This window comes from Cutaneotrichosporon oleaginosum (genome assembly GCF_008065305.1).
Source record: "Cutaneotrichosporon oleaginosum strain ATCC 20508 chromosome Unknown ATCC20508_contig03, whole genome shotgun sequence".
NCBI classification, from domain to species: domain Eukaryota; kingdom Fungi; phylum Basidiomycota; class Tremellomycetes; order Trichosporonales; family Trichosporonaceae; genus Cutaneotrichosporon; species Cutaneotrichosporon oleaginosum.
In genome coordinates, this window is record NW_027072172.1 from 1,734,469 (window position 1) to 1,755,807 (window position 21,339).

The 21,339-nt window shown below is 62.5% G+C and overlaps 11 protein-coding genes across 11 annotated transcripts; 3 read left to right on the forward strand and 8 right to left on the reverse strand.

Annotated features, from left to right (window-relative positions):
• Positions 1–50: 50 nt before the first annotated feature.
• Positions 51–1,220, forward strand: COLE_03894 (uncharacterized protein; the record flags this gene model as incomplete). Its single annotated transcript, XM_018425033.1, has 2 exons — positions 51–944; positions 978–1,220. 2 exons carry the CDS (start codon positions 51–53, stop codon positions 1,218–1,220), a joined length of 1,137 nt encoding a protein of 378 aa, XP_018275944.1.
• Positions 1,221–1,974: 754 nt separating this feature from the next.
• On the forward strand, positions 1,975–2,795 carry COLE_03895 (uncharacterized protein; the record flags this gene model as incomplete). The annotated part of the gene is made up of 5 exons (XM_018424288.2): positions 1,975–2,018; positions 2,067–2,153; positions 2,218–2,285; positions 2,326–2,494; positions 2,534–2,795. 5 exons carry the CDS (start codon positions 1,975–1,977, stop codon positions 2,793–2,795), a joined length of 630 nt encoding a protein of 209 aa, XP_018275945.2.
• A 513-nt stretch (positions 2,796–3,308) lies between these two features.
• Positions 3,309–4,237, reverse strand: COLE_03896 (uncharacterized protein; the record flags this gene model as incomplete). The annotated part of the gene is made up of 2 exons (XM_018426963.2): positions 3,309–4,130; positions 4,169–4,237. 2 exons carry the CDS (start codon positions 4,235–4,237, stop codon positions 3,309–3,311), a joined length of 891 nt encoding a protein of 296 aa, XP_018275946.1.
• Positions 4,238–4,613: 376 nt separating this feature from the next.
• Positions 4,614–5,983, reverse strand: COLE_03897 (uncharacterized protein; the record flags this gene model as incomplete). Its single annotated transcript, XM_018426964.2, has 3 exons — positions 4,614–5,406; positions 5,449–5,588; positions 5,828–5,983. The coding sequence occupies 3 exons, from the start codon at positions 5,981–5,983 to the stop codon at positions 4,614–4,616; spliced, it is 1,089 nt and encodes a 362-aa protein (XP_018275947.1).
• Positions 5,984–6,295: 312 nt separating this feature from the next.
• Positions 6,296–9,770, reverse strand: COLE_03898 (uncharacterized protein; the record flags this gene model as incomplete). Its single annotated transcript, XM_018419841.2, has 6 exons — positions 6,296–6,362; positions 6,397–7,213; positions 7,245–8,613; positions 8,649–8,995; positions 9,043–9,097; positions 9,135–9,770. 6 exons carry the CDS (start codon positions 9,768–9,770, stop codon positions 6,296–6,298), a joined length of 3,291 nt encoding a protein of 1,096 aa, XP_018275948.1.
• A 390-nt stretch (positions 9,771–10,160) lies between these two features.
• On the reverse strand, positions 10,161–11,304 carry COLE_03899 (uncharacterized protein; the record flags this gene model as incomplete). The annotated part of the gene is made up of 3 exons (XM_018424289.2): positions 10,161–10,631; positions 10,950–11,020; positions 11,187–11,304. The coding sequence occupies 3 exons, from the start codon at positions 11,302–11,304 to the stop codon at positions 10,161–10,163; spliced, it is 660 nt and encodes a 219-aa protein (XP_018275949.1).
• A 476-nt stretch (positions 11,305–11,780) lies between these two features.
• COLE_03900 (uncharacterized protein) lies at positions 11,781–13,746 on the reverse strand (the record flags this gene model as incomplete). Its single annotated transcript, XM_018419842.2, has 2 exons — positions 11,781–13,603; positions 13,695–13,746. 2 exons carry the CDS (start codon positions 13,744–13,746, stop codon positions 11,781–11,783), a joined length of 1,875 nt encoding a protein of 624 aa, XP_018275950.1.
• A 205-nt stretch (positions 13,747–13,951) lies between these two features.
• Positions 13,952–14,623, reverse strand: COLE_03901 (uncharacterized protein; the record flags this gene model as incomplete). The annotated part of the gene is made up of 1 exon (XM_018419843.2): positions 13,952–14,623. The coding sequence occupies one exon, from the start codon at positions 14,621–14,623 to the stop codon at positions 13,952–13,954; it is 672 nt and encodes a 223-aa protein (XP_018275951.1).
• Positions 14,624–16,341: 1,718 nt separating this feature from the next.
• On the reverse strand, positions 16,342–17,531 carry COLE_03902 (uncharacterized protein; the record flags this gene model as incomplete). Its single annotated transcript, XM_018420989.2, has 6 exons — positions 16,342–16,506; positions 16,594–16,658; positions 16,697–16,774; positions 16,939–17,031; positions 17,254–17,346; positions 17,477–17,531. The coding sequence occupies 6 exons, from the start codon at positions 17,529–17,531 to the stop codon at positions 16,342–16,344; spliced, it is 549 nt and encodes a 182-aa protein (XP_018275952.1).
• A 672-nt stretch (positions 17,532–18,203) lies between these two features.
• On the reverse strand, positions 18,204–19,403 carry COLE_03903 (uncharacterized protein; the record flags this gene model as incomplete). Its single annotated transcript, XM_018421551.2, has 4 exons — positions 18,204–19,061; positions 19,103–19,191; positions 19,233–19,332; positions 19,383–19,403. The coding sequence occupies 4 exons, from the start codon at positions 19,401–19,403 to the stop codon at positions 18,204–18,206; spliced, it is 1,068 nt and encodes a 355-aa protein (XP_018275953.1).
• Positions 19,404–20,005: 602 nt separating this feature from the next.
• On the forward strand, positions 20,006–20,955 carry COLE_03904 (uncharacterized protein; the record flags this gene model as incomplete). Its single annotated transcript, XM_018420990.2, has 3 exons — positions 20,006–20,173; positions 20,212–20,463; positions 20,542–20,955. The coding sequence occupies 3 exons, from the start codon at positions 20,006–20,008 to the stop codon at positions 20,953–20,955; spliced, it is 834 nt and encodes a 277-aa protein (XP_018275954.1).
• Positions 20,956–21,339: the final 384 nt, after the last annotated feature.

Genomic DNA, 21,339 nt, shown 5'->3' on the forward strand with positions numbered 1-21,339 from the left:
CGCGCGACGGCACCGCATCCCCGCGCCGTCCTAAGATTCTCAGCACGCCCATGTTCCAAATCACGGTCAGCGACCCCACCAAGATCGGGGACCCGGTGCGAGGACATGTCGTGTACACGGTGCGCACGAAGACGACCTCGCCGCACTACCGTCGCGGCGACTTCTCCGTGCTGCGTCGCTTCTCTGACTTCCTCTGGCTGTACGAGCAGCTCACGGCGAACAACCCAGGCGTCATCGTCCCACCAGTGCCGGACAAGCACGCATTTGGCCGCTTTCAGGAGCAGTTCATCGAGACGCGTCGTGCGGCACTACAGCGCTGCCTCACGAAAATCACAGCGCACCCCATACTCCAGCTGGACCCAGACCTCCGTCTGTTCCTTGAGAGCGACAGCTTCGCTTCTGACATCAAGAACCGTCGCGTGGCACCAGAGACGTCCACGTCCTCCGGCGGGCTGCTGAGCTCATGGACGGGGCCGCGGTACGTCGAGCAGGACGAGTGGTTCGACCAGCGTAAAGCGTATTTGGACCACCTGGAGGGACACCTGAAGAGCCTCTCGAAGAGCCTGGACATCGCGAGCAAGGCGCGCCTCGACATGGCGGCGGCTGTAGGCGATGTCGCTGAGGCTGCACAGACGCTCGCAGACTCCGAGCTGGGCGCGGCGATGTGTGCCGCGCTCGGCCGGCTCGCGGACCTGGCGCGGCGCGAGAAGAGCGCGGGCGAGGCACAAGCGACGGCGGATGTCTCGCAGCTGTTGAACCTGTCGGACGAGTATGTCCGATTCATCGGGAGCGTGCGCCTGGCGTTCGCAAGTCGCGTGCGCGCGTATCATGCCTGGCAGGCGGCGTTGAAGGAGGTGACACGCGTGCGACAGGTGCGCGACAAGGCGCGGCTGCAGGGCCGCCCGGCTGGCCCGGGAGGTATTTCGATGGCCGAGCAGGTCGAGGTGAGCCGAGTTGTTTGACGTAGCTGACACCAGGCGGAGCGGCGGATGACAGAGACGAGCAACGACTTCGAGGCGCAGAGCAAGCTCGTCAAGGCCGAGTTTGCGCGCTTCGAGCGCGAGCGCGTCGACGAGTTCCGCCGCACACTGAGCGCGAACCTCGACGGGCAGATTGCGCGGCAGCGCGACCTCGTCACCGCGTGGGAGGACTACCATGCCATGCTGCTCAAGATGGTGCAGCGCTCGCAGGCACAGCAGCAGCAGCAGCAAGGGGCATAGGATGGCGTGGCATCCGGCGTCAGCGGCTGAGGGAGAGCGGCATGTGCTGAGGGCTGAGGGCACGAGATCGGTACGGAGCACGAGGCGCCGTCTGTGCGCTAGACGTAGAAGTAATGCATTGATGATATATCACGCGACCTGCGGCCTGTGGGCTGCAAGAAGGTTCGTCGGATTCTGCGTGCTAAAGTCAGATGCCAGAAACTTACTACCACAATTCAGGATGAGCGGAGGCGGCCATGACGTTGATCGCCCAGGCACGCCATCAGGCTCCAGCCATCCAGGCTAACTAAGCCCACTCTAATCTAGCGGCACACTTACTCGCATGCACTGTAAATGCTCAGCGGTCCGAGCAGATGTGTTCTGAGACAATATAATGCACAAACAGGATGTATGCAGATGTTGACAGAGGCCGATCTCGCGGACCGACGTTAGGGTGGAGGAGACTGGCCGGGGCACGCACGTGCTTGGCAACATAACTCGGCCACCTGCTTGAGATCAATTTACGTTTCTCTCACTCTTCAATCGCATACGATGGCCGACGAGGTGAGTCCGAGCCATGCCGGCGTCGAGTTTTACATCGGCGGCGACAGCGTACGCGCTTCAGCTGTGCATGCCGCCCGCGACTGATCTACGACTACGGGTGGACCGCGGCCTCGTCGTTCCGACGAGCTAACACCAGACAACGCCCCTCAACCCCAGCGGCAGCTCGTCCAGCGCCGGCCCATCCACCGGCACGCCGAAGGGCGAGTCGTCAATGGCGCGCGTGCTCAACGACGTCTCGGAGAACTTCTTCCAGCCGTACGTACGGCTGCCCAACATGGGCCATCGTGGACTGGCTGACTCCAGCTTCTCGCAGGGCGCACTAAAGCTTCTTCCCGCGCGCGGAGAAGGAATCCGGGCGAAGAGCAAGCGTGGGGACCGTCTTCCGGACTCGTGAGTGCTGGCCGGATGGGCAGTGGATGGCCATGGCCGAGCAGAACAGGCGAGCTGACGGCAGCGAGGAGCGCCCGCTGCTCACCGACTACCACTCGATCAACGACCCCACGATCCGCGTACGCGTACCCAGTGCGTATCCGACTGTCTTGTAGTTCCCCCTGACAGACAGAGAAGAAGGCGACGCCCGTAAAGGTCGAGCCCAAGGTCTGGTTCGCGAACGAGCGCACATACATCGCCTACCTCTCAATGGGTGTGCTGCTCTCCACGATCGCAACCGGCCTCCTCTTCGGCGCCAAGGACCACCCCGCACGGTGGTTCGCCCTCGGCTACGCCCTCATGTGAGTTGCTTCCTGAGCCTGGAGCGCTGCTCACCCCAGTTCGGCCGCCACCCTCATCTACGGCTATGTGCTGTACCAGAAGCGCCTGACGATGATCGCCGCCCGCTACCCCGGCAGCTTTGACCAGCTCGTGGGCCCGCTGCTTATCTGCGGCTCGCTGTTTATCGTCATCCTGGCCAACTTCGTCTTCCGACTCGTCGAGGCGCGCAAGGTGCACGAGCCGCACGGCACCGACGCCAGCCCGCTGTCGTTTGCGTATGCGTGGCGCGTTGCGGGCGAGAAGAGCACGTGGCTCAACTAGGCAGCGGAGGATGTGGGGGCTAGGCGAGCTCTAGCCTCGGGAGGGAGCAGGCTGCGCGCAGCCTGATGGACGGTGCGGGCGATATAGCCCGGTAAGCTAATTCATGCATTTGTGAGCTGTGCTTTGGAATGCGTGGACTGCCCGTGAGAGATGTGTGCTGGAAAGGAATCACAAGGTCATCACAAGATTGTGGATCGAGAGTTCTACATGCAACTACGGGAATGTCCACTGATCAATCACCCACCTTCTCATGCCAGATGTCATGGTTTCTGGCTAGACAGTCCCAAGCGGCCAGCCGTGTGACTTGCCGACTCCAAAGTGTACGCTGGGCATTCTGCGAACGGGAGGGCATTGCTCGCCCGATCGGTCAGTTGCTATCGTTCTCCGGTGAATCCGGTTCGATGTTCACAGCGTCAACCCAAATGGAAGGAGTATCAGCAACAGCGACATGAAATGAGATGTATGCAATGCTCCTCTAATCTATCTCCTATTGCCCTCCTCCCCTCCCTCGCTCTACGCCCCCCGCTTGCGCGGCCTAAACGCCCTCCCGACGCCCGTCACCCCCGCCTCGCCCACGCCCTCCTCGCTCACGCCGCTCTCGCGCAGCCGCCGCCGCGTGTCCTCCTCCGCGAGCTTGCGCAGCGTCTCGGGATCCGTGCTGAGCGCATCGACTTTGGCGCGCGGCGGGACGATGGGCTCGCGCTTCTCGGCATCCAATGGCGTCTCTTCCCGAGTCTCAGGCGCTGCAAGGCTCGCTCGAGCCGCAGCGGCCTCCGCGCGCCCGGCGAGTTCCGCGTGCGCCCGCCCGGCCTGCCCGGCCCCCGCTGCCTGCGCCCCCGCAGCCAAGTCGACCGCGACGGGCGCGCTGCCCTTCGGCGGCAACTTCTCGCGCGGCGCGGGCGGATACGCGAACTTGGCACTGGCATGCGGCGTGCCGCCTGCGCTCGCGAACGTCCCCTCCTCTTCCATAGCGCCTCCGAGCGCCAGCGGCACTTTGCGCTCGCCGGCCTCGCTGCCGTCTGGCAGGAGGTATCCCTGCTGGATGCGTTCGGCGCGTTCGCGCGCCTCGATCTCGAGTACGCGCGCGCGCAGCGCGGCTTGCCGGCGCGCATCGGCTTCGAGCTCGGCCATGGACGGCGGGTCGGCGCGCGTGTGGCTCATCCATGCCGTCCATTGCACCGGGAGCTGGGCGGTGCCCCGCCGATAGTCGTCGGGCGAGGAGTAGGCGTACGAGGTCGGCGAGTCGGCGTATTCCACTACCCGCTTGCTCCGCCCGCCGGCGGGATTGGGGAGCTCGTAGTATCTGTTGCCGGCGAGGTCGCGGCCCAGTGGGCGCTGGGGTCAGCGCGGCGGGGGGAGGGGAGGTAACTCACGCGGCTGCTGAAGGGGATCTTGGAGATGATCTTGGACCACAGGCCCAGCTGTCGAGATGTCGTGTGCATCGAGGAGACGGGAGATGGGTGATGGAGCCTTCACGATGACGATATGACGGAGTTGAGAGAGGCAGGCTGACTTTCGGACATGTTCTGATTTGGTCCCGAGGTAGCAAGTGGAGGTTGTCCACAGTGAAGGGATGATGCCGAACGACACCTTGGTCGCTGCGAGTATTCAGAGGAACAAGGATCGCACACCGCCATCCGCATCCGCATCCGCATCCGCATCACTTCACATCGGTTACTGCTGCTACTACTGCTCCTCCTCCCGCTCTACTTCATTCACACTTCTCCTCTGCTTCATGCCAAATGTACTCGCGGATCAGCAAGCCGTGGGCATGCCGAGCTGTGGGCAGCTCGGTACGCGTATCAACATTTTACGCGATTAGGCCGTGTTGTCGGCGTTGTCGCCAGCACCAACGGTCGAGTATGCGCCGCGACCGTCGGGGCCGGTGCCAGCGCGTGCGTTGACGATCCAGTCAGGGAATGACCAGACGGGGTCCTCGGGGTCGTGCACGTGAGTGAAGAGGATGAAGAAGACGAGGCCGAGCTGCGTCGCAACATCAATCGCACCCTGCACGATAACCTGCACATTGACGCCGATGATGTTGGTGCCAGTGCCGAGGAACCAGACGATGGGGTACGCGATCCAGCCAACAACAAGGCCGAGCATGCCGAGGGTGTACAGACCCTGGGTCGAGCGGCGGCGGGTGCGAGCAGCAGTGATGCCGGGGAAGAAGAGGAGGAACCACGCGCCGAGGGTGAACAGAAGGCCCATAATGGTCCAGGCAATAAACTGCTTGCGCGGGTGGAAGCCGCGGCGGTGCGAGGTGAAGTGGTCAGCGGCGATGGTGGACGCGCCCGAGAAAGCAGCAGCGATGGCGGCGGTGAGCGCGTGTAGCGGCGCCATGCCGCTAAGGATGGCAAACTGGATGACAAAGAGTGGGAGCGTGATCATGTGAGCAGCGTCCTGTCCCCAGAAGACCTCACGGACCCAGACGTCGATTGGCGCCGGGGTCTCGGGGATACCGATGGGAGGGTGAGGGTCGTGACGGTGCGGCGGGGTGTGGGGCGGGGGCGGGCCGTGGTGGACGTGGTGACCGGGACCAGAGCGGCCTAGACCAGTTGCGAGGCAGAAGTAGGTAAAAGTCGTGACGGTGAGGGAGAGGGCCGAGAGGCTGAAGTGAGCGATGGTTTGGGCCAGAGCGAGTCGGGCTTACTAGTGGAAGACGCGAATCTTGTTTGTGACGCGCCGGGCGACTAGGAAAGTGCCTACGACGCCGGCAGCGAAGAGGGCGAAGAAGACCCAGAGAGCGATGTGCACCGGCTTTCCGGCGACCAGGTGGTGGAGGTGGAAGTCCTGGGGTCAGCGGGGGGTTCGAGGGGCTGGAATTGAGCCGAGGCGGCCCAGAATGCTAAGAAAAGCTAGCTGTCCAATCCTTCGGCCGGCGAGCCCGTCGACTGCACCGCCCAGTGCTTGCGCATCAGGTTGCCAAATTGCGATGTGCGGTGCGATTCGGATCGACGAGACCTTGGCCGCAACACAAGGCAGGCCGCTGCTCTGCCGTCGCCCACGACCACTACGAGATGTCGACTCACAGGGTGGCAGATTCTGCCGCCGCCGGGAACGGGGTGGCATGGCCAGCCGTCGCCGTGGCCGGGGGTGTGGGTAGGGTGGGGCTTTGGGTGCTTGGGACCGTGGCCTTTGCCGTAGCCGTCCTGGAAGCTCATAGCAAAGGGGGAGTAGTCGAGCATGGTGCCGGGATGCCTGTGGCCTGTGGATGGAGGGAGATGGAGAAGAGAGAAGAGAGAGGAGCGACGAGTTAAGAGGCCTCGAGAGTGTGGGCTATACGGGGAGTGGCAGTCAGGTGATGGGGATCGGCCGAGCATCGAAATGACCGCATGCCATGACGTCGTTGCCGGCGTCCTCCACTCCCGCCCTCATGTCAGACACACCCCACCTCGTGGTGCATCATGGAGTATCCATAGAATCTCGATCCGAGGCGCTACATAGAGTTCTTACATCTGCGAAGCAGCGGGTGATAGATGTGCTCGCTATGCCACGCACTACGCGACGAAGAACCGCCGCACCGCGTTCCACAGCCACGACAACGTCTCCTGCACGACCTGCACACTGGTGTCAGCTGTATCGCCTGCGCATATCGCACCTCTGGTGACGGGCGAGCCACGTGCCCCAGTTAGAGGCGTGGACAACACGGCCGAGCCCGTACTCGTGCGTGTGCACAGGCGCCACAGCCTTGCGATCCAGCTCCGCCTCCATGCCGGGCTTCAGCACGTCCTCCACGGCTTCAGCGTCCACTTCGTGAGTGTACGTGTACGCGGTGCGCGGCGCGCTCGGCTCCGGCACGCGTTCTGGCTCCGCAGGCTCCGCAGGCGGGTCAGACACGGCGCTGTCAGCCCAGTTACGGACTCGTCCTGGATCTTCGCGCCATCGCTCCTCCTCTCCCTGCCACCGCTCCTCTTCTCCCCGCCACGTCTCGTCCTCGCGGGGGCGGTGCTCTCTGTGCCATCTCACGTCGCGGTCGACGCCGTACAACCGCAAGTCGCGCGTCTCGTCCGCCACGAAGGCGACTTCAGCGCGCAAGCGTGCGACTTGGCCTGCGAGGCTGCCCAGAATCCACAGGAGAACGAGGTTGACGAGTGTGTTCCACGAAACGAGGGACGCGAGGGCGGCGCGCGATCGCGACGGTTGGGCGATAGCCACTGTTGTGGGGGTGGGTGCGTCGGGGGCCACGATCAGCAGTTCCTTCTCCTCCTCCTCCGCCGCCACCACTTCTTCCTCTTCTTCCACTGTTTCTGTCTGTTCCACGACCAGAGGTGGCGTAGGAATGGGCGGTGGCGTGGGGACCACAGGCGTTGGCGGCACAGGCGCAAATGTGATATATGGCACATCGCCACGGTCGCCGATGAATACCCGCTCGCTCGTGCGCTTGAGATTCGTCGTAGGCGGGTACGCAAGTGGTCCTGCCGTCAGCTTCACACGTTTCTGACTCACTGTCCCAGCCATCACCGGCGAGTTCGACACGCAGCTCCCCCGTCCCTTCCACGAAAGGGAGGGCGACGCCGTCGTCATCCACGACTTCCAGCACGAGCTCGACATTGTCCCGGCCTCTGCCGAAGCGCACGTCCACTCCGTCGTCTCGGGCATGTATCGCGTGCGGTAGGGGCGTGCCGCGCGCCGAGGCGCGCAGGACACGCACGGCCTCAGGCGGCAGGCTTAGGCCCAGAACTACCTCCTCCGCCTTGGCGGGCCACGGGAGGAGCACGGACATGGTCTGCAGGCCCCAGATGCTGCGCTTCGAGTTGACCCGGACTGTGCCTGTCACGGGGACGGGTGCGCGTGGCGGCAGCGCCGCGCCGCCCTCGTCCGTCCATGCAAACGTGCCGACCGAGGGCTGTGTTGTGTCGCATAGCGATGGAGACTCGTCCTCGTCTTCCGAGTGAAGTGGCACGAGCTGGGCGCCAGGACACTTCACGTCGCACTCGGCGGGGAGAGTCGCGTCTTCGAAGCGGAAGAAGGGTATGGGCACGGGCGCGCCGGGCGTCACAAGCGTCCATGGAAGCGGGACGAGCGTGCCCTCGACGAGAAGGACATTGTCCTCCTCCTCTTCGTTCCCTGTGTGCTCGAACTCCAGCTCGAACAGGGACGCCGGCGTTGGTACACGAGGCACTACCTTCAGGACAGCCGCGCCGTGGCGCTCAATGCGCCGGCGGCTCGGCGTGACTGGTAACGCCGGCTTCTCCTCATCTCTAAACAAGTTGAGTTCGAAGGAGTAGTCGGCAGAGTCGAGCGACGCGAGGTCAGATGGAACATCAGGGCCTACCGTTGTTATCGAATCGTCGGGGTTCGTCGCCGTCGCCGAGAACAGCGCACCCAACGCCTGCATGTTGGGGGAGCGCCACGAGAAGAGGCCATCAGCGCGGATCTGCAGCTCGCTCCACCCCCATCCAGGCGGGAGCACAGCCTCGAGGTGGAATGGCCCATGGATGGCGGCGATGACCGCCTCGAACGTGATGCCAATGGAAGGTTGTCTGGCGTCCCAGTGCGGCGCGATGCGCAGATCAGGCGGGGTACCAAGTGCCGGCGCAAAGCCCCACTGGAGCGCTACCATGTCGGTGCTTTGATACCGGCCACGGAGCCAGCTGCTGTCCTCCTCCTCGCTCTCGGCGCCGGGCACCTCGCCGTCCTCCCATCCATCTTCAAAGCGGCGCTTCGACGGTGTCGCCTCGCGAGCGTCACGAGAAGCCGGGAGGGGGAGGACCCGCGGCATCGTCACGATTTCAGCAGACGCGCACTCGGCATCGGGCGGGACAATTTCGAAGCGGATGAAGTTGTCCAGGCACTTGGGGGTGGGGATTGAGGTCTCGTGTGAGCAGGATGCTAAGACCGGTGACTCACCTTGAACCAGGTCTGGCCATTCGTTGACTCGTAGTCGATCGGCGCTTCAAACTCAAGTACCACGAGCCACTCGCTGCGTGCCCGCCCACCGAGCGATGAGCGGCGTCGCGACTTGGTCTCCGAGGGAGGCGTGGAGCTGTCGACGGCGACGAACACTTGGCCCGTGGCCCGGGAGACGTCTACGTGCGGCTTGATGCCCGGCTCGTGTGCGGCAGGGGAATACGCGCCCGGCGGTGGGAGGGCAAGGAGTGACGCGGCGGTCGCAACGTGCTTTGAGGTCGACGCTAGCGCGAGCGATGCAGGAAGAGGGTAGAGCGCCGGAATTGAGCGTAACTTCGGCTTGGCGCCTAAATGTCAGTCAATGACGCGATCGATGCCTCCGACTCCGACTCACCCTGGAACAGCTCCCAGCGCTGCTGACGCCCATCGCCGTCTTTGGGGAGCGTAATCTGGCGTGAGTGTGGAGCGATGGGAGGATAGACCTACCTTGAGACACAGCAGCCCGACGACCCTGTCTCCGCGCGCGGTGGCCTCGACGCCCGCCTTGGAGACCACGAGACCCGCCGGCGCCGTGGGCGTGTTGAGCCCAAGACTGTCCAGGCCGCCGGTAGCGTTGCTCATGTCGAGAAACGGGGAGGCGGTGGACGGCGCCGAGAGGGCAGTCACGAGCGGGGGTCTGGCGCGCGGGCTGGGTGTAGCTGAGGTGGTCGTCGAGGTGGGCGCTGAGGCTGAGTGCGTGGAACGCGAGTGTGAGTTGGTCGTCGGTGTCGGGGGCGTGGCTGACGCAGAAGCGGAATCCGAAGGCGGTCGGGGGGAGGGGGTCGCGTGAGAGAGACCGTTGGGTGAGGGCGCTTCCAGGGAGGTACGAGACGGAGTTTGCGAGAGAGCTGGAGATTGAGAGTGCGACGACGACGACGATGGGCTGCCTGGAGGAGATGGGGAAGGGCGAGAAAGAGGGCGCGATGCGAGTGGAGGAGACGAGGGCGCTGAGACAACAACAGGCTTTTGGAGCGGCTCGAGGGGGCGAGCCGGGGGCAGCTCAGAGGCGCTTTGGCGCGGGGCGGGGCGTGTGTGTGGATGAGGGCGGGATGAGTGTGAGTGGGAATGGGAATGGTGTGCCATGTCGAAGAGGCCGACGCGGGAGGCAGCGGGCCTAAGCGGACGACTTGGCGAGGGGGTGTCTGGAGCCTGAATGATGGCGAGGATGGAAGTGATGGCGAGCGAGTATGAGGGGGGCGACTTGTTGACAGGATGGGCGGATCGTCAATGATGCTCCAAGGGACCAAGGGTCAAATGACATTATGCCGAGGTGACTCACGATCACGTGGCCTTTTCCACCTACCCCAGCCACCCCAGAATCCTTCCGCCGCCGATGCCGACGCCGCCCCCGTCGTTCAAACACAGAACTCTCATGCGCACTGCAGAGATACATAGAGCTGTGTGAGCCGAGCCGAGCTGCTCGAGCAGAGTAGTCGTGTCTACAAGCTAGTTGATGACGAGCGTAACAGAAGACTAGTTGTCCTCGTTGACCTTCTCCCACGACGCCCCGCTCGATGGGTGGCTGGCCGTGTCCTCCTTCTCCTCGTCCGTCTCCTCCTCCTTCTTCTCCTCCTTGTCCTCAGCGTCGGCCGGCGCAGCCTCGTCCACGTCGTCCTCCTCGACGGCGGTCACGCCGCCCGTCGCAACGCGCTGCACAGCCGCAGCCCCGCCGGCGTTGGCCGCCGACGAGAGCTGCGTGAGCTTGAGCACAAGCTGGAACACGGGCTCGGGGCAGACCTTCTGATAGATCATGAGGAGCTCGACCGGCTGGGGGTACACGCGGAGGGCGCGGTAGAAGTGCGTCGCGGCCTTGACGTAGTGCTCGGGGCCCTGGGCGGCGAGGCCCTCGGCCGTTGCGACGTGCTCCTGGAAGTATGCCTCCATGGCCTCGGGCGACGAGGGGGGCTGCTCGAGCTCGAGCTCGACAAGGGCGAGGGTGAGTTCCTGGGGTGAGCGATGGAACCGAGTCCGCAGGGCGAGGTGAGGGAGCACCGGAGATGAGGTGTGAGGCAGGGGGCTGGGCGCCCAAACGGCGAGGAGCGCTCTGGCACGGCCATAACGGACCAGAGAAGACGGCTAGTACCAGCGCTCAGAAAGCAACAGCTCGAGCCGCAGACTTCTGCTTCCATGCGCCGCGACCACCTTCCAGCGGCACGGAACAATGCCGAGGCCGTTCTTCCCTCTACACACCGCCCTTTCTCATCGCCCTCTCTTCAGGCAAGCCCGGCGTCATGCCGCCGCCGCCGCCAGCTCATGACTCACCCGCTGGTCCCGCACAGCCTGCTCCTTGGCCTTAGCCTCGGCCTGCGCGGCAATCTTCTTCTGCTGCTTCCCTGGAGTCAGCGATATCCACACATCCTCCATTTTCTCGTCCTCCCTCCGTCCTCTTCGGCGTCTCCATCAGAGTCCACCGTCCGCCGCCTGCGCCGCCTCCACCTTCCTCTCTCACGACCCCGGCATCAAGCCATCGGCAACCTCCCCGCCACCGCCGACACTCACGCAAACCCTTGCGGAACGTGGGCGAGTTGCGGCGCATGTAGTCAAAGTACACCGCGTAGCCCAGCACGCCCGTGACGGCGGCGCCGGCGGTGATGAGTGCGACCTGTCCTGCGCGCATTGTGGATGGGAGAGAGAGTGGAGGGTGGAAAAGTAGGGTCGGTTCGGCGGTGGTAGGGGGCGGATTTATCTGGTCCCGCCGTAAGTGTGCGTGCCTGTATTTCATACTGACCGCGCGACGCTCTCTCATCGGCGCTCACTCCTTCGGCGCTCACTTGCTCGGCACCCACGCTCACTGCGCTCACTCTCGCTCGCCGCTCACGCGCTCACGCACTCAACGCCGGCTCAACGCCCGCAGCTCTTCCTTCGCTCGCTCTCCACATCTGCAGCGCGATACAGAATAAAACTACAATGCTAATATGCAGCGGCGTGATGTCATGACGGGTGCGGCTACGCCGCGTTTTCTCTTGCTTGGCTGGTCAGCTGGCGGGTTGGTGGGTGTGGGGTCGACAATCGGGGTCGGGGAAACTACACGCGAACACGTACCGTGGTCCGCCAGGCATACAAGGCATACAAACTACGGCCTCCAGGCTTTGGTCAGTTCCTCCTGTTGATGCGGCGTCCGGAGAAGAAGCACATACCGTGTTGCTGTGGCGAGCCTGGGCCGTAGTCGCGGTCGTGGAAGCTGGGCTCGATTTCGATGCTGATGCGGCGGCCGGAGGTCGAGCGCCGGCTCTTCAGCGAGTCTGAAGACGCGTTGCGCGGCAGCCCGGCGCTGCCCCGCCGCTCCCAGCCCAGGCGGTAGGCCGCGAGCTGGTCGCCGAGCGTGGCGGCGTGTTCGAGGTCGACGATCTGCGAGGGTGTCAGGTGTGCGGTGGCGCCGCCGAGGTCCGCGGCCAAGTCCCGCGGCGCGGGCACGGGCGCGGTCACGAGGCCGAGGCGCGGGGTCGGTGGGCCGGAGCCCGCGTGCGAGTGCGAATGCGACGTCCGCGAGCGGCGTGAGCTTTCGGACGGCGCGCGCGACTTGGACGGCGACGAGAGGCTCTGCGAGCCGCGCCGCGTCGTGAAGCTCCCGTGTGGCGCGAGGGCGCTCGTGTTGCGCACGCGCGGCGCGATGCGCTGCCATGCCGGAGTCAGGTCGGGGTGATAGAGCCCCGAACTGCTCTCGTCCGCGAGGCCGAGGACTTCGCCGAGCGGCGAGATGGGATATGCCGTGAGGTCTATGAGGGAGCGGCACGCGGCTTCGATGTCCGCCGCACGGTGCGGGCGCGTGGTGCGTCGCGGCCGCAGCGCGCCGCTTACGCTAAGTGCACGCATCATTGTTGTTGGGGCCTCGTTGCGCGACATGAGCGGCTCGGAGCGCACACTTGTTTGTGAGTGTGCCGAGTGATTGGAGTGCACAGAGTGTGCAGAGTGAGTTGAGTGGTTGCTGTGCACCGTACGCGAAGACTGGTTCGAGCCGCGCTCCCACCACTCGTTCCGGTCGTAGAAGTACTGCGAGTTGGGGCGTGATCGGCCGAACGGTCGCTGAGGGAGCTGGCTGAGCTGGTCTTTTGCTTCGGAGCCACCCTGCTCCGAACTCGTGTATCCATCCACGCGCGGCGTGCTGGCCTGCCGCCGCTCCTGGCGGTGTATGGCGTCGGCCTGCCCAGCCGTATTAATCAGCTCAGAGATGGTAGCAGTTACGAGATCCTTAATTGTTGGCTGTGGCATCCTCGCCACAGCCGGGGATGGAACGGGCCGCCGGAGACGCGTGATGGCCGGCTCGCCGGGGTCCGAGGACGACTCGGACGTACCGACCGTCGCGGGGATGCGATTGACGGCGTTTCGTGGTCCTGGCTTCGGGAAGGGCTCGGACGAGTCCGAGCCTGCGCTGGCCGACGCGGATGCCGACGCAAATGCCCCACTGTCGGTTCGCGAGGCGCCGGAGCGCGACGACTCGTTCACGCTGTCGCCTTGTGAGCCCTCATTACCAGATATGTCGGCCACGGACGAGCCGGAGGCCGCGGGCTCATCGTCTGAGCGAGCGCGGCCTACAACGGGCACATTTGGCTTGTGTGCGTGCGATTTGGGCGAACGGCGGTGGAGGTACGAGGTGCGCGAGTCACTCCCGCTCGCGCTTGGAAGAGGTGTTGTGATATCTGTCGTGGACTCGGTGGGGACGGTAGATGTGGATGGGGGAGAGGAGGAGGAGGATGTGGACGGGCGGCGCTTCTCGCGCGAACCGGCGCGCGCCACCGGCGTCCGTGGGGAGTGGACGCGGCGCGACCCGTCGCTGCTTTGCATGTCGGTTACGGGGGTGTCGTATCCCGATGTGCCGCCATCAGAGGGCGTAGCATGATTTTGTGGAGAGGGTGCGAGCGATGAGAATGTGCTGTTTGTTCTAACTGGCCGAGGCGCGATTATTGTATCTGGCGAGTCTGAGGTGAGCAGAGGTTCTCGAGGGAGGAGTCCGTGCGTAGACAAGGAACGTGCATGCAGGGGAATCTGGGGGGAGGCGGAAAAACGCACCATTGTGGGCCGGGACACACACACCGCGGCCCCCGTCTGGTGTGCGCGACATCTGGCCCGTAGCCTCTAGACGAGGGAGTGCATCAGGAGCGCGCTTGGGGGGCGAGTACGGCAGAACGGCGGTGTCGCGCGGTGCGGTGTTGTATGCAGAAATGCGGATGGAGTGGGTGCGCAGGGATGGCGCTGGGTGGGGGCAGTTATTGTTGTTTGCGAGTGGGAGTGAGCTGGATGGAATATGCCGCAGTGAACGGGGTGGCTTATGGCTGAGGTGTGGCGTGTGGAACGTGTGGCAAGTGTGGAACGTCGATGATCGTCGTCAGTGGCGATGATGTGTCGGAGGCGGTGGCTGCTAATGAACGAGTGAGACAGTGGCAGATAATGACTGAATGGGATCTGTGGAGAGCGACTAAGAGTGAGACAAGAGCGAGGAGCGTGAGGTGAGACTGGTGCGGGTAGTTGGGGGAGGGGAGGGGGGTGGCGACGTTGTTCTCGCAGCATGCAGGCATGCATCCAGGTTGCGGGTGGGGAACTAACCTCGTCCTGTTTCCCTGACAAGACTCGACGTTGGGCTTGTGCAAACTGCGCACTCCGCACCTCTCATGCATCGTGCATCGAGCACGGGGTCGGGGTTGCCGGGCAACATGCCAACATGGAGCAATTTGCCATCGGCCAGCTGTCATATGCCAGATGCCAGATGCCGACTGTAGGCCAGGTGCGTGCGAGCTGCATGCTGCGCGGGTCATGGGCTTACCGTCCCAGGCCCCAACACGATTTTTGGGAGCGCTTTGCCTGCTGTCCTGCATTTTCCTGCATCTCCTGGCACTTTGGCTATGGCTTATCGGCATCTCGGCAACAGGGAGCAAAAGGAGGGAGAAAGAGAGCAGGAGAGCACGAGGGGTGGAGTGAGGGGGACGAGGAGCGCCGAGCATAGCCAATGATCCAATTGGTCATGCTCTGGCGCGGGTGCTGCGTGCAAATGCTGGACGAGCGGGGAGAACAGGGAGTGCACGTGAGCCTTGTCATTGTGACTCCAAATGCCACCCAAGTACGTCCCAACCCATTCAGGCACACTGCATCCGCAGCCACCCTCTCTTTTTAACACTTTGCCAGTTTAATCGAGCCCATCGGCCTCACGCGCGACGTCGAGACCCGCGCTAGCGCGCTATCGGCAAGCATAATCTTGCAGAGAAGAATTGATTGCTCGCCCTCGGGCTCGTGCGCATGTGGGCAAGATATCGATGCTGAGTAACTTTTCCGCTCTCTTGAACGCTTGCTCTGGCCTGTGTCTGCTACCTGAACGAAACATGTGCAACCCGTCCGGGTCTCGAGATGCCGACTGTCCACGCCGGACATTCGCGTGTTTGTGTCCGGTTTACCTCGCGCTTATCTAGGACGTGAATTCGATGTGGATACAACCCTCACCGAGATCTCTAGATCTCTGCCGTAAGTTGGCGTCGAGTGACAACCTCATGCTGGCTGGGTTCGATGTGAGAGTGAAACATCGACAGCCGTGGTTGATGACCCGCGTCACTGAGGTTGGTACGTGTCTGGTCTAGGCTGCTCTGCGTCTGATCTGAGACAAGTCAGATCTGGGTACGACTTATTACCGACAAGTCTCTGGGGTCTGCCTCGGTCTAGCGAGCGCCGTCGATTGATCTGCATGTCAGTTCACGGAGCCACGCCCCCATGAACGCTGGACTCCGGGGCTGCTTGGTCTGCTGACAGCTTGAGCTCGCCTGCTTCTTGGCGCTCACAGTAGCTGGGCTTCTTGATCGGTCGCTGGAATGCCAGATCGCTGCTGCTGCTCAACCACTGAAAGTCCGCTTGGCTGCTCAGACCGCCGGGCTAACACTGTTGCTTTGCTGGACGGTGGCTAGCCCGCTGATCCGCTGCATGGCTCGACGCGGTGATATTGTCCCGGACTACTGGAGCGCTGGCCCATAGATGGCTGACCGGACGCTGAACATGTCGACGCCCATCTTCCTCCCATTGTAAGTCGCCATAAGCCTTTCGACGCGGTGGTGGCTGCAACCTATCGGGAAAGGTCGCTCTTACATCCACCATTGGCACTTAACTCTTTGCCGATACCGACGAGGTGTCGAGATATTGTATGGTGCGTCAGAGAGTCAGTGTCCGACGACGCTACTGCCAGCACGCACTGACACCACATCAAGCCAGCACGGCCCGTGGCTGTCGTCCATCCGAGTGACTCGGCACGAGATTAGATTGCTCACGTGTAGGCACCGAGATTATCTCACGACAATCGCACGCAGAGTTCAGATCGCGTCAGTCGCTTCACTTCATTTCGCCCACGCCCTCCCTCGCGTCGCCTGCACCTGCGCCCCATCCCGCTCACGCCTGCGCCCGCCCCTACGCCCATACCCACTCGCTCGCTCCGACCACGCCCACCAACCACAAAACCCCACGGCAGCCGTGGGAAGAAAAAAGACGTCACGGGCATATCACTCTACCAAGCCTGCCTGCACAGACACGGACGAAGGGGATACTAGTTCATTTCGAAGGGCCAGTGCGATAGGACACGGGAGAGAAATGGGGCATGGTTGGACCGAGAGTGGGAAAGACGCGGGGAGAGGGTAGACGGGCGCCGGCGGACAAGGAGCGGTAGCGGCAACAGGCCGCGGGCCGCTTACTGGCCGCGCTTCTTGAGGTTGGTCGAGAGCCATTCCAGGCCCTCGTACAGGCCGTCACCCGAGGTCGCACACGCAGCCTGGATGTACCACTGGCGCTGGCGGAGCGAGTGGAGGCCAAGCTTGTCGGTGATCTCGGCGGCGTTCATGGCGTTGGGAAGGTCCTAGGGGCGTCAGCAAGTGCTCTGCTGGGCTGCCGGGCTGGGCTCGGCTGAGCACATCGCGCAGCGCGCGATCAGTGCTCAACTCACCTGCTTGTTCGCGAACACGAGGAGAAGGGCGTCGCGAAGCTCGTCCTCACTCAACATGCGCTGCACTGGAAGTGTCAGCTCGCTCTACCATCGAGACACTCACGCTCCTCGCGCGCCTCAGTGATACGCTCCCTGTCGTTCGAGTCGACGACGAAGATGATGCCCTGGGTGTTCTGGAAGTCTAGTTGGGTCAGTGCGTGCTAGGAAGTGGTTCTTGGCGCACGTCGCACCGCGCTGCGGGCATGAGAGGGGACTGTGGGCGACTGTGATGTCTGGCACCTTCCCACAAATGCCCGCCTACCCTCCAATGTGCAGCTGGTGCGACGCGCGCTGCTTCTTACGCACAGTGCCTCCAGAGGGGACGAATCTTGTCCTGACCTCCGACGTCCCAGACGGTGAACGAGATGTTCTTGTACTCGACAGTCTCGACGTTGAAGCCTGGGTGTTAGCGGGGGGGTTCAATTGACTTTTGAGTGCGTGCGAGATTCAAGCGCGGCCCTGGGCCCCGGTCGGGCGCCGCCACCGTCGCAGCGGGCGCATGCCGCGGAGCGGGCACGGAGATGGGCGTGCGCGCACGCAGTGCTAGCGGCGGCTGAGGGTTTTGGGGGGCCAAGATCGCGCGCTGACGCGCTTCTCGGACGCGTAGTTGATGATGCTTACCGATGGTGGGGATGGTGGTAACAATCTCGCCGAGCTTGAGCTTGTAGAGGATGGTGGTCTTACCGGCGGCGTCGAGACCGACCATAAGAATGCCTGGGTGTGAGCTGGGGAGCTTGGGTGGGAGGGGAAGATGTTGGCATGCGAGTGCGCGTGATGATGGGGCGGCGCGGCGAGGCGAGGAGGGATATTACGCGGTCTTGGGCCGGGGGGTGATAATACTTACGCATCTCCTTCTTGCCGAAGAGGCCGGAGAGGAGGCGAGAGACGGAGAGACCCATGTTGAGAGAGTGGCTGGGTGGGGTTGGGGGAGGGGGGGTGAGGGGTGAGGAGGAGAGATGAGTGAGAGATGGGTAATTTAAGATAAGTAAGAGGAGAGGGGAGGATGGTGAGGGCGAGTTTGTGGGTAGCGTGGAGGGGGTGCTGGCGTGGAGGCTTCAGTCTCCAGGGCGGGGCATGGACCGGGGGGAAGGTGGGATGCCAGCCGTGGGTGGAGCCTTGTCGCCTTGGACAGCACTCTATTGCTCGTGCACTTTCCCTGAGCCCCCCACTTAAGCTTTTGGTCATCATCACCGTAGCTTCACCTCAGCACCCAAAAACTCAACGCCACGCGTCATCTCACCCTTCGGTCATCCTCGGCAATATCTTCTCAAAATGGACGTGGCACTCTGCGACAAGTGGCATCCCGGCAGTGACCATCGACCATCGACCATCGACCATCGGCCATCAACCATCGTCAGCAATGCCGCCAGCAACGTCGCCAGCAGTGCATCTATTCCATCACGACGTTACCATTGTGCTCCGATGCATCGTTGCATTGCTGGCCCTTCCTCTTGTCTTGTCATCCTCCAGCTCACACCCTTTCCCCCCTTTGCACAGCCTCACAACCTCACAGCTTCACTGACCGCTATGCAATACATTTCAACTACAAAACTTACCCGCATACTGCACCTCTAAATTGGCACATAGTCATTAATACGGCTGCGCGCGTCCTGCGCAATACACTCGGCGATCCACGTCAGATTGCGCACCTCTTGCTCCTTGAGCTTGACGATCGAGTAGAAAATCGCGTACTGGAACTGCTGAAGGAAGCTCTCCTTGTTGAGCGCCACATCGTGCTTGAAAAACTCGTCCTCGAGCGACGAACCGGCTTCCTGGTCGTCGGTCGAAGTCGTGTTGGCAGTCCCAGCACGGTCGAAGAACGCGCGGTACTCTGGCACGTGGTCGACAGCAGCCATGACCTGCTCAACATCGTCCGCGCGTGCAAGCATGTTGTTTCCCTCTGGGTACAGGCGGCCAATGGTGGGGAACAGACGCGCACGCTGGTCCTTGGACAGTTCAGTACCAAACGAGTTGATGGTAATGTTGATGGAGCGACGGTCAGCCTCAAACGCGAGAATCTTGGCCATAACCTCTCCGGTGGGCGCGGGCAGCGTTTGGCAGAAACGGTAGAAGTCCTCGAGGTACGCCTTGTAGAGCGAGTTGCGGATGATCTCAATGTTGAGGTCGTCGAGGTCCTGCGCGGACAGGCAGTCACGGAAGTAAGGCGCAAGTGGCGTCTCGACGAGCACCGAGTGGTACAGCTCCTCAACATTGGTCGCAACGCAGAGCGCGGGCATTGTGTCGAACACGCCGAGTGGGTGGCAGTGTTCGAGCAGCTCGTGCGTGTCGCGTTCGTGCAGCGTGCCCAGAGTCAAGAGAATAACATTGTCGATCATGTACGCGTAGGTGATGTAGTCCATAAACGTCGCGAGAGGCTCAACCGCGTTAGTGCGCGTGTAGTTGAATTCCTCAACAAGCTTGGCAGTCGCCTGCGTGGTCAGTACGGGTGGTATGTGAGTTGTTCCCCCACCTTGTCGGCAATGGTCGCGGTGGACAATGGTAAGGGCTCGTTAGCGAGGAAGTTGCCGTAGTCGGTCGACGAAAGCTGCATGCGGAAGTCTGTTGTCAGCAAAAGACGAGGAAGGTGCGCGCGCGCATACCTTCGAGGTTCTCGCATTGAGTGAGGTTGTGGTACTGGGACTGTGTGAGGAGCGAGTTCTTGAGGCCGCGAACGATGCCCTCTAGGAAGCCATTGTTGACCTTTGGAGTCAGCGACCATGGGAGACGCGATGGCGAGTGTGGTGGCTTACGTTGAAGTACAACGCCTCCATGATGAGTTAGAGGCGAGAGTGAAAGATGGAGGAGAGCGATGAAGGTGACTGTTGGCCTGTTGGACTGTTGCAACGTCGGTCACATCCAGCAGCGTCATCCCGAGGGGGTCTGGACCACGTGGTGTGGTGTCCCACGGTTGACGCCACCCTGAGGAGCATGATTGAATTGATTCCGCTGCGACGGCGGCGGCGGGGGTCCACGTCACGAGGGGAATGAGGACTGAAGGAGGATTCGCTTATGGGATTACACTTATTTGAGGCACGAAGCAACCGATTAGCTCAGGAGGGGGGTTAATTAGGAATGACATATTCACCTGCCTCGCTACCACTACACGCCTGATCAACCTCTCCTCCCCTCTCGTCCCTGTCACCACTCGCCTCGCTCGTCCTGTCACGCTCTCCTCCGGCTCCTCCTCTCATCCAGTCCTTTCCACTCTCCCTCTCTCATTTCATCCTTCCCACACTTCTTTTTTCTCATTCTCCTCGTCTCTTCTCCTTTTTTTTCTCTTCTCGTCTCCTTGCCCGTTCTCTCCATCTCGCTCTTCCCCCATCCCCCTTCTACATCAATCTCGGTCCGCCCCCTCTATCCTCTCTCCACACTCATGGCCGCTCGCAAAGGCGGTTCCGCCGCCCCCCAGCAGCCACTCCTCGCCTCCCCCCTTCCCTCCGACGCGCCATCGACCCTCGCGACCGACCCCCATCCCACCGTCCGCGTCAACAAGTCTCACCTCGCTGAGATCAAGTCTGCACTCGATGACATTGTCAAGGAGGTGCGTCATACTCTCCGCCTCACCACGCTGACATTCAGCACCTAGTACAGCAGGCATTCACACCATCACACCTGCACACGACCGTGCATCTCGCGCTCGGTTACGCGTCGGTCATCATTGCACTTGGGTGCTCGCTCTACGCATACAAGATGGAGTTTGAAGAGAGCAAGCCAGTGCTTTGGGTCGCCGTTGTGGGCTATTTTGGCTTCCAGGGAGCGCTCTGGGCGTGGAAGCGATGGGTAGAGCGTGGTGAGGTGTTCCGCGGGCGCAGGAGGCGGATTGTGAAGCGGGTGAGTGTACGAGTACGCGCAACCAGGTTTGCGCGTGTGAAGCATTCCTTCGTCGTCTTGTCTCACTGCTCACGCCAGATTGAGACCGACCACATCCAGGTCATCACCTCGACGACGCTCCAGCACCCGCCTTCCCCGGTGCTCGCCGTGTCGCCGGACTCGCGGCCCGCTTCGCCGACGTCGCCCACTACACCGACACTCTCGCCTTCCTCGTCCGCTCCCGCACTCTCATCACCGCCACTTACGCCGACTTCCGGTATGAACCCACACCCTCGCGGCCCGACATACCTCGTGCATCTGACGTTGTCGACAACCTCGAACAGTGGTAAGAGCCTGTTGCACAAGGCACGCGTCGTCAGCGGCAAGCCGATCGGTGAGGTCATCGATGAAGATGGCGGTGTGGAGGCCGGCGAAGTGACGCGCTGGATCTCAAACCTGCTCGTTGACGCCGGCATGGTTGGCGTCGAGGATGAGGGCTTCAAGGACGAGTAGCGCAGGACGCTTCGATCGATTCACACACGCTTGTATCGTCGCCATTCCTAGATCCACTTGGACTTGGATCCATCGACCCTTTATCGACGTCTCGTCACGAACACACATCATAAAATTGGCCTGCGCTGCTGCACACCTAGAGACCTAATGCTGCTACGCGCCGAGCATACCCGGCTGGTGCCTTGTGTATACCCCGCCTTTTCATCCACGCGCATGCACATGTGAGCGACGAGGAACGGCGCCGCGCTGCCGGCGACGGATTCACCTGTTACCTCCCAGTGACCCGTATGAAGAGGCGGTGGAGTGTCAGTGGAGTGGAAAGTAGACGCAAGGTGTACGAGATGACCGGACTGGCTGATGGCTGAGAGAGAGTGCTTTGAGAGA